This window comes from Bidens hawaiensis, unplaced genomic scaffold (genome assembly GCF_021521415.1).
Source record: "Bidens hawaiensis isolate Kalapana, Puna unplaced genomic scaffold, B.hawaiensis_p1.1 tig00058885_1, whole genome shotgun sequence".
Classification (NCBI taxonomy): domain Eukaryota; kingdom Viridiplantae; phylum Streptophyta; class Magnoliopsida; order Asterales; family Asteraceae; genus Bidens; species Bidens hawaiensis.
In genome coordinates this window covers 66858-77847 of record NW_027500597.1, presented here as the reverse complement: position 1 = coordinate 77847, position 10990 = coordinate 66858, and the positions used below count along the sequence as shown (strand labels likewise).

The 10990-nt window shown below is 40.0% G+C and overlaps 1 protein-coding gene across 1 annotated transcript; it reads right to left on the bottom strand.

Annotated features, from left to right (window-relative positions):
* On the bottom strand, nucleotides 1-3066 carry LOC143602403 (uncharacterized). The gene is made up of 7 exons (XM_077079517.1): nucleotides 2503-3066; nucleotides 957-1043; nucleotides 822-866; nucleotides 620-715; nucleotides 449-550; nucleotides 210-364; nucleotides 1-111 (listed from the first exon to the last, which is right to left on the bottom strand). The coding sequence occupies exons 1-7, from the start codon at nucleotides 3064-3066 to the stop codon at nucleotides 30-32; spliced, it is 1131 nt and encodes a 376-aa protein (XP_076935632.1). The 3' UTR covers nucleotides 1-29.
* Between the last annotated feature and the right edge of the window lie 7924 nt (nucleotides 3067-10990).

Genomic DNA, 10990 nt, shown 5'->3' with positions numbered 1-10990 from the left:
CAAAATCGTAACTTACCTGAATATCTTGGTTACAGCAACATCTCTGCAATCTGGACAGCATTAAGCGCAGCCCCCTTGCGTATTTGATCCCCGCAAACAAAGATATCCAATCTGTACCAAAAAAAACACAAAAACAAAATAATAATAAGTCAAACATAAACTAATAAACATTTAAACAAAAACTAAATACTTATTCAAGATTTACAGACCCATGGTTTCCGTCTTGAGACTCGTCTTGACGAATCCGACCAACTGCCACGTCATCCTTGTTAGAAACCTCCAAAGGAGTAGGAAAACGGTTGCTAGCCCGATCATCAATAACCACCACACCCGGAGCTTTCTTCAAAATATCCCTCGCTTCGTTCTACATTATTCAAAAAATCAACCAATATTATTAATTATAATTTATAACCATAAATACAAAATGAACTTATTGACATGAGGGTACCTCATCAAGCGGGCTAGCGAATTGTAGGTTCACGCTCTCGGCATGGGCCCGCATAACTGGAACGCGTATACATGTGGCAGTCACTTTCACGTCCTTGTCATTCTAAGTGCACACGCAGAAATTAAATTAGATCACGTTTATCTTTTTCGGTATATAAATAAACGCACTTACCCATATTTTTCTAGTCTCCTTCACTAATTTCATTTCTTCCTCATTATAGCCATTTGGTAGAACAGGTGCATTGTGTGAGAATAAATTAAAAGCATACTGCATTTAAAAGTACAAAATAAATTCAGTCACCAGTTTGAATCCATTGGCCATTCAAATAATATATGTTAAATAATAATAATAATAATAATAATAATAATCAAACCTGTTGTTTGAAGATATTACAAGTAGGTCTTTTCCCTTCAAGCACCTAAAAGTATATAAAATGAATCTAAAATTATAAACTTCTGGTTATAAACATATATATGTACATTATATTAATTCAAATAATAATCTAAACCTCACGAGTCTGAAGCTCAAGCTCTTCCATCGCTGCAGCACCGGCGCCACTAGCCGCCTGATATGTGCTAACCACCATACGCGATACCTGCAATTAACGAAACCAAAACATCAATTAGATAAAAAAAATTGTCGGTTTAGTTTTATGTTTTTGTATAAACAGAACTGATGGTTCGGTTTGGTGTTGCATTTAATAAAAAAACAAACTGAATCTATAGATTTTTATTTTTATTTATAATTTATAAGAATTTAATAAAAATGTAACTCCAATATTTTAGCCCAAAACGTATAATAATAAATTAGTTATTAATTAACAAAATGATTTAGACCAAAATCCATTATTTTGAGCCAAATTGTTTTTTTCGTCCCAAACTTTTAAAGTCACATGCTAAAACCCAAAAAACCAAAACCGAAACCGAACCCAATCAAAAACACCGACACCTAACAATTTTCGAAAAATCCAAAAGCCAAAATTACGGTTTTAGCCCAAAACCAACCCAAACCAAACCAAGCTAACAGATTTCAAATATTCAAAAGCCAAATTTAGTGTTTTAGCCCAAAACCAGCCCAGACCAAACCGAAACTAACAAATGTCAAAAATTCAAAAGCCAAAGTTTCAGTTTTTGGTTCACTTTTAGCCCCAAAACCGACCCAAACCAAACCAAATCAAGACCTAACAGTTTTTGAAAATTCAAAAGGCCAAAACAGTTTTCAAACATTCAAAAGCCAAAGTTTTGGTTTTTAATTCAGTTTTAGCCCAAAACCGACCCAAAGCAAACCGTACACACCCAAATTCTAACAACTGATGCAACAACAAACAAAACTATTAACTTTAGAATTTTAAGATCAAAATGGTAAAGGCGGACCCAAACCCAAAATTTTAAAGTCAAATCACAAAATCAAAACCTAACCAAAAACCGAAAAAACAAATAAATAAATAAATAAAACTAAACGGTATTCAAAAACTCAAAAACCGAAACTTTGAACTTTTTATTCAGTCTTAGCCCCAAACTGAACCGAACCACAAACACCTTCTAATATTAGCATTTCAATAAACAAAACAATCAACCTTAGCTCGTTTCCAAACTAAACCGAACCGCAAACAACCCAAGACCTAACAATTTTCAACACCCAAAAACCAAAGTTTCGGTTTTTTGGTTTTAACCCAAAACCGACCCAAACCAAACCGTGCATCCCTCTAATTCTTACAAATGATGTAACAACAAACAAAACAATTAACACCAAAAAAACCAAAACCAAACAGTTTTTGAAAAACACAAAATCCAAAGTTTCAGTTTTTTGTTTAACTTCCAACCCAAACCAAACCGAAAAACCAAAACCTAACAATTCTTAAAACTCAAAACCGAAACTTTCAACATTTTATTCAGTTTTATCCCAAAACCGGCCCAAACTGAACCACGCCCACCCATATCATAACAATTAACATGCTAACAAAAGTTCCAATTTTTATTTCGTTTTAGCCCAAAACCGAATCACACCCACCCGTAACTCCAACAATCAATACACCAACAAACAAACTAATCAACCTTAGCCCGGCGATGAAGCGGCGTAGCCGCCATCAAACATATAATCGTCGAACAATTCGGGTTCGCAATCAACGCCCCTTTCCCACTCCCTAATCTAATCCCCTCCATCGCCTCCGGATTAACTTCCGGTATCACCAGCGGCACATTATCCACCATCCTAAAGGCAGAACTATTATCCACCACAACCGTCCCACAGTCCACAGCAATTGGCCCATACTCCTTACTAATTGACCCACCAGCACTGAACAGAGCAATGTCCACACCGTGGAAGCTATCGGCTGTCAATTCTTCCACCACGTACTCGTTGTCTTCGAAGGTGTATTTCTTCCCGGCTGAGCGTTTGCTGGCCAGGAGCTTGATTGACCGGTATGGGAAGTTGCGGTCGGAGAGTACGGACAAGAATTCTTGGCCGACGGCGCCGGTGACGCCCACGACGGCGATGGATGGGGCGTCGGGTTGGAGAGCCATCCGGACGGTGAACGGACGGGTTGAAGAAGAAATGGGTTTGTGGCGGATGGTGGTTCCGGTGAAGAAGTGGCGGTTGGTGATGGCCGGAGATTGCATTTTGATCGGAGAAATGAAATGGGTAACGGAATAGTAATAATAATAAATTAATAATAATGTGATAAAAAGAGGCGGCTTAAAAGGCTGATAGGGTTTAAAAGGCTGCGTACACAACATATGGGAGAATGACACTTTTAGCCCTGACACTGTAACGTATATCATAGCATTCAACTTTACATCACCTTTTTTTTTAAGGCGACTTTGTTGCGTTTTGAAATACCGTACTTTTGAAATTACAGAGTTATATTGTTCCACTATAATTAAAGTATGTTATTTTAACTGGGTTTATATTGTTTTCAGAGTTTGGGTTGGTTGTTTTCCCGAAAATCCAAACCGCCAGCTGTCACTTAACAGTCGTTGTGTCACCATAAGAGCATAATTCTCTGGCAAAACATACTAGGGCTATTCACGAGCCGAACCGAGTGAAGGCTTGCTTGTTGCTTGGCTCGTTCGTTAAACAACTGAAATTCCAAACGAGCCAAAATCAAATTAAGTATTTTTCGATCGAACATCGAGCGATTTTCGAGCTTTATTTTATTTTTTTTCAATTTAAAATCTTCAATAAGAAACAAGTTTGAAAGACGTAAATAATATAAGGGCTAGTTAAAATAATTCATTATCTTAATCTATCAAAAATAAAACAAGTGAGGATTCAACTTAGATCTTCACTAGAGGACCCAAGCCTCGTACGATTTAGTCCTCTATTTTTTGAGTGTACCATAGCATTCACATAGGAACCGTTTAATTTAAGAGAAGTTTTTAAGATCTATAACTTTTTGCTTTTTCTAGAATAATGTATGGAAATAGATATGTTTTTTCTTTTTTTGAACGGTAAATTTCATAAAAAAGACTAGCGAGAGACTAGCAAAAACGCAAGACAAACAACCAACAAAGCCCAAAGATGAAAAAAAAAACGCCAAACACTATTAAAAACCAAAATTTTCACAAGATCAACAATCATCATAGGGCTTTAAACTCTTCTTCTTTTATAGTCTTGCAAACAACCCAAGTCACGAGCCCAATAATGATTCTATATATGAAGATGAATTATGATCCACTTTATATATATATACTAGTTTTAGACCCCGTGTTACACATGAGATAATTCAAATTATAAAATTATAAGTAAAACAAATAATTACATGGCGTATATGAAAAAAAAATGTACTACATCTATGCTTGTATCTATACAATGTGTACATAAATTGATTTTATTTATATCAAAAAATGGTTTTTTTAAATGAACTTAATAAAAAAATGTCCGTGCAAAATCGTACCCGATAATGCTTATTTCTATTGAAAAATTCATTCTCGGTGTCATATATGTATAATTGAAAGAATTTTGGTTATGAACAAATTTCGAAAATAAGACTTCTCATACGATAGTAGTTCTAACCACTCAGCCTAAACACAAAAGAGGCGTTACCTTTATTGATATATTTATCAATTTACCACCCATCAAAAGAAAGTATGATATTAAATTGTAACAATGGATGTTCTTCAAAGAAACTATGCTTTTTTGAGCTACACCATAAAAAATATTTTGATAAGTTTCAAAGGGCTTCTCGACTTTGTCATAATGACAACATAAAAAATAACATGTTAACCCATTCAATTTTGTGAATATTTTGTTTCAATTGAGCATAGTTTTGCATGACATGCTTCCCATATAATGTTCTGATCACCATTGAAGGAAAAAATAATGTTGACATAAATATTTGAAATTTGATAAAAGTTATAAGTATTAATAGGCATGGGGGTGGCATGTTGAAAGTGTTCGCAATCTTTTCTTAAGTTTTAATAGTTGAAGGAAAAATAGTCAATTTGCCAAATCCCGAACCTTTTAATTATTTCAAAAAATGCCCTTAAAAATAAACTTGAAACCCGAATCATGTTTAAAATTCTAACTTTCATACTTTTGACATTTTAAAGTCAACACTTTGAACCCATAACAAATTTGACGATAAATCTATTTTGCATTCTCAAACTTTTAAAAATACTAAAAATTTTCATTTTTGACCCGTAACAAAATTTGACCTAAATGTAGTTAACTTGTATCAAACCATCTATTTACAAACTTTTGACCCATAAAATCAAATTTAGCATCCACAAAAAACTCAAAACAATTTTCATTTAAGAAACATGATTTGTTGTTGATTTTTGGAATTCACTAAGTATTTTGAAATATATAGTAAAATAATATGTTAATATTTATATTTATAAAAATATATAGATATTATATAAATATAGTTTAAAAGAAAAATGAATAATTATTGATTTATTATATATATATTAGGGTATATTAGTTTTGGAGAGAAAAAATTATAAAAATTAATCAAAACTGTCATGTGTCTCTATTTATTTTACTTTATTAGAATATAGGTAGATAGATTTTAGTAAGCGAAAGAAAAATATAATAGAAAAGGATTAAATTAGTATTATTTAGTTGAATATAGATGAATACAAGTAATCGATTGTAAAGGAATATTAAACAATGAGAAAAATTCATGGATAAACATGTTTTGAAGTTAAATCATTATTACATATATTATTTTACAAATTTCTTATAAGACTCATAGTCACTGTTCATTAGATTTGCTGCTTCACTTGATAATACCTTATGCTTCGTTGTTTGTACCATACTAATATTATAATCCCTTTTCATGGCTTCTTTATAATAATATAATGGTGGCAGTGGCAGTGGCACCGCCCCTTCACTTGATGGCCAGCTTCTCTCTCTCTCTCTCTCTCTCTCTCTCTCTCTCTCTCTACCGGTAACACTACCCTGGCTTCTCTCTTCCTTTATACCGCCGGCCACCTCGCCTCACCTCACCTGCGTAGCCTAATCGTCACTGTCTCTTTTGATCCACCGTATGCGGCACCAACCAGATCGTAACAATTGTCTTTAATTGTGGTCATCCGCATGTGGTTGGGGACGTCGGGGTTCGGTGGCTGCATGGTGGTGTAGTCGCATCTTCAATATTTGAAACCCCTTGATCTTTTAATGTTGCAGTGGGTTCGGGGGAGACGGCTGACCTACTGTTGTTGGCTTCCAAAGGAGTTCATTCAACTATTGTTTGAACTAAGAAGCCCTCAATTTGATCATTGACTTTTTGAAAGCATGTTTGTCAGTTTTGAATATCAAGAGGTGCTATGTTTTGGTGTTTCTTAAGTGAACATGTTTGTTATAAATTGATTATGGGTTTGGGGTTTAGGATTTTCCCTTTGTTTTTACTTGTATGAATAAAAAAAAATAAAGATTTCAATACGAAGATGAGTTGGTAATTATTGATACAGTTAACGCATAGTACACATTCCACAAGTTTGAAATTTCTTTGTAAAATTCTGCTAAGAAGCAATTTGAGAGTAGTTAAGTATAATAAAAAGTAAAAGTAGAGTTCTTAGATATTAAAATAAAGCAGAGGAACATCACATTTTCAAGTCAAACAAAAGCAGAGGATTGAATCATTGGGGCGGTCCTTATTTTATTTTCTCAACATAATAAAACAACAAACAATACATAAGGTGTTCTCCCTTGGCTTTTCAATTCGCAAAATGCATAATATAATATAAACTTTTTTCCATCCGTGAAGAGGTAGGTCCCAGCAGAGCCCAGTTGGTCCCGCAAGACTCACCTTGAACAGGGACGTCTGCGCAAAGGCCATCTGCTTCCGCAGGACCCACCATGCTCAGAGAACCTTACGCGCAGTACGCAAGCTGTACACGCAGGGAAAGCCTCCCAATGGTGAAGTACCCCGCCTGTTCCCGCAGTTGCGGATACAAGCCATCAGGGAAGGTTACCCGCAGACAGCAGGGCTACACGCACAAGACAATAGATACTTCAGTAGTCACATGAAGGAATGAGCAAGACGGGAACAATCGCGCCAAAATGAGCCAGTCCGTATGATTCTGAAAGATCTTCTGTACTATACCTACCAAGGTATGGATAGGACAGACAATCTGACCAGAACAGCCCATGAGCCAATCACAGGGTGACAGCTCACCGACAACAGTACGAGGAGGAACACCCTCTAGTACTGTTTGTCACTATTAGCCGCTGCCTACTCACCAACCCTTACTGCAGGGCATGCGCAGCCTACAGTTGGTGAAATAGTGTTACTGTTGGCCGTAACCTATTCACCAACCAGCATGGCCTGCGTATAATCCACAGTAGGTAGGACGTGCATAATCTACAGTTGGAGGAATAGTGCAGCCGACATAGTTACTGTTGGCCGTAACCTATCCACCAACCAGTATGGCCTGTGCATAGTCCACTGTTGGTAGAACAGGAATACTATTCAGCCGGCTATACCTTCTAACCTACCTTCGGCTATAAATACTCCAACATCTTGGAATGGTAAGATCATCTGCTATCCAGTTATCTAGCAATCTCTTAATATACACTTATATTCAGAGCAATCTAGTCTGATTCTCACGCCGGAGGGTGGTCACAAGGAGGAACCCCCCCCTTCTCAGTGACGAGCTTACGGTGTTTGTTTTGCAGGTCTCCTGAAGAACAGCCTTCTCAGTTAGATCTCATCCGTGGGAAACATTACTTAACCCCCAGATTATCTATAATCTGTCCAGATTATCTATAATCTGTCCAGGGTTCACTTAGTGTTTCTTCATTGGCGCCATCCGTGCATAAAAGCTAGAACTATTTTAGTTTTTTCACAATTTCTGAAGAAATGGTTAACGTTACTCCGGTCCAAAGGCCAGTAACCGACCAAGAAACCCCGGTAACAACCCCAGCAACTGGGGGGAACACCGGCGGTTATACAATCCTTACGAACACTACTCCGACTACCAAAGCCGGAGCAAGTGCAGTAAATATTCCACTGGGGTCCACCGACACCCAGTTGGAAAAACGAACAAGGGCCCCTCGCCAAACACTAGATCAAGTGAAGGCATGGGCCGAAGCACGGCAAAGAGAATTCCAAGCCGAATTGGATGAACGCTTGCGTTCAGCTCAACAGGCTGACGAATTCGGCAGTACTCGCCAACACCTCAATATGAGCAGTGACTGCGAGTACTCAGACGAGTTAGAGTCCGATACCGACGCGAACCCTCGCCATAAGGCGAAAGGGAAGCGTAAGGAAACGGACGTCCAACCAAAAATGAATTTTGGGGAAGCTTTTAAACCAATCGCGGAGAGAAACCCGCGTGACTTCTCCAAAACCTTTAGACCAACTGCTACAAATGCAGGAAAGTCTAAATTCGCAAGGGACATTGCGGAAGCAATCGCCCCGAGAAGTGCCAAACAGATGTCCAACATTGGCACTTATGATGGTCTATCCGACCCAGACGACCATTTGAACAGGTTCATTGCGGGGGCTACCGTCAGCAACTGGACGGAACCCACGTGGTGCTACATGTTCCAGATGTCTCTGGTCGGAGAGGCAAGGGCATGGTTCGATCGTTTACCGATCCACCACATATATGACTGGGCGGACTTTCAGAACAAGTTCAGCCAACACTTTAGCCAACAGAGGAAGTACACTGAAGAGCAGTGGACGATCCTCAACTGCGTGAGAGAGGAGGATGAATCTTTACTAGACTTCATCACCCGCTTCAACTCCAAAAAGCTAAGTCTCGGCAACATAAGTGAGGATCTGGTTCGCGCCGCCTTCATCCAAGGCGCCGAATACCCAGAACTTATCCGCACATTGACGGGTAAGGATGGCATGCCATCAACTTGGGATGCCATCATGACGGCGGCAAAGCGCTTTGCCGAGACGGAAAAGCAACTGGGAAGGGATCTTCCCCAGAGTACACACCTCTACACGCAGAGGACAAGGGAGAACAACGTTAGGACCGCCCGGCAGAACAAAAAGAGGCGGCTAGGTATTTGGCAGTCAAGGGTAAACTTTGACACCTCATCCAGCTCTCGCCCTCTTGTTGGCGGAAGGGACAACACACACCCTTCAAACCGAAAAAACCGGTGGACGCCACTCACCAAGAGCGTCACGAAGATATTTGCCACGGAAAAATTGCCATGGCCAAAAGCCCCATTGATCCGGCAGAAACCTAATGCGGATCAAAGCAAGTCCTGTGATTTCCACGGGACAAAGGGTCATGGTACTGAAGAGTGCACATCCTTGAAAGACATTGTTGAAGCATTTGTCAAGGATGGAAGACTTGCACATCTCGTGGCATCAATCAGGAAGGGAGGAAGGAGTGACAACCGGTACAGAGGTAACGGACGAAAGCCCGTCGATATCAGCATCAACATGGTTCATGGCAAGGTCGGAGGAAGAAAAAGACGAATGACAGAACCATGCGCGTGGAAGGAAGCTGAGGTGCGCTTCCCGCGAGTGCCAGGAGGCCCCAGCAAAGAAGGCCCCATCGTCATCAAAAGCCAGATGGGGCATTACATCACTTCCCGCACTCTTGTTGACAACGGCGCTTCGTCGACGGTGATGTACAGACAGTTCTTTGACAAGCTGGATGATGAAGACAAAGAACGCTTGGAAACGGTCTATGCTTCAATGGAAGGGTTTGATGGCAGCACAGAAACCCCCCTGGGTATCCTATCTTTCCCCGTTACTCTTACCGATGGGAATCATTCACGCACAGAGGACGTGGATTTTGTCGTGATGAGAAAGCCACACCACACGTACGACATCCTATTCGGAAGAGACGGGATGGCAAGATTCAACGCCGTGGTATCTTCAGTCCACGGCATGATGGGATGGCCAACAGCTGAGGGTGTAGCGATGATCACCGGCATTCCCCGGGTATGCATCGCATCTGTCTCATCTAAACCCAAACCAAAGATGGCTAAACCAACCATCACCGAACCGGAAAGATGGGCCTTTAACGGCAAATACCCTGACCAGGCCGTTACCATTGGCCCAACAGTTGTTGATCTCACACACACCTTACTCAAACGCTTACTACAGAAAAACGCTGACATCTTCGCGTGGACACCAGCTGACATGACTGGTGTACCCCGAAGCAAGGCAGAGCATAAGCTCAAGTGCGATCCGGCTGTTACGCCAGTCGTACAAAAGCGCAGAGTAATGGGGCCAGAACAAACTAACGCGTGTAGAACCCAAGTCAAGGAACTCCTTGACGCAGGCATCGTACGCGTTAGCAGATATCAAACATGGGTTGCAAATCCCGTAATGGTACCGAAGAATGACAAACAATGGCGCATGTGCATAGATTTCAAAGATTTGAACAAAGCATGCCCCAAAGATTGTTATCCGTTACCAGAAATTGATCTTAAGGTGGATTCGTTGGCACCATTTCGCCTTAAATGCTTCTTGGATGCGTATAAGGGGTACCATCACATCCACATGGCCGTAGATGACCAGGACAAAACCGCGTTTCGGACGCCCGATGGTACATTTTGTTATAAAATGATGCCCTTCGGACTTAAGAATGCAGGGTCCACGTACCAACGCCTGATGGACAAAGAGTTTCATGCCCAAATCGGGAGAAACTTGGAAGTCTATATGGATGATTTGGTCATCAAAAGCCCCGAGCCAGAAGCGATGTTGAAAGACATTGAAAAAACTTTCAACACGCTCAGAAAGATAAACATGAAGCTCAACCCGAGCAAGTGTTCATTTGGGATGGAAGAAGGGAAGTTCTTGGGAGTCATTGTTACTAAAGATGGCTTCAGAGCGAACCCTGAAAAGGTCGAAGCCATTGTTAAAATGGAATCACCTACCACCATCAAACAGGCTCAGACACTGAACGGACGACTAGTCGCACTTAATCGTTTTTTGGCAAACCATGCAGATAAGTCGTTTCCTTTCGTGTCAACATTAAGAAACTGCTTAAAGAAAACGCATTTCCGCTGGACACCAGAAGCGGAAGCAGCTTTTCAGGAGATTCGGTCACGCCTGATCGAACTCCCAACACTTACAGCACCACAAGCGGGAGAGGAGTTAATCCTATACCTTTCCGCAACAGA

Bases quoted from the DNA above. Each gene is read 5' to 3' on its own strand.
- LOC143602403 (XM_077079517.1), bottom strand. From the start codon at position 3,066: ATGCAATCTCCGGCCATCACCAACCGCCACTTCTTCACCGGAACCACC. The intron at 551-619 runs GTAAGTGCGTTT...GTGTGCACTTAG, and splicing joins AGGAGACTAGAAAAATATGG to AATGACAAGGACGTGAAAGT. The intron at 112-209 runs GTCTGTAAATCT...TTTTTGGTACAG, and splicing joins TCTCAAGACGGAAACCATGG to ATTGGATATCTTTGTTTGCG.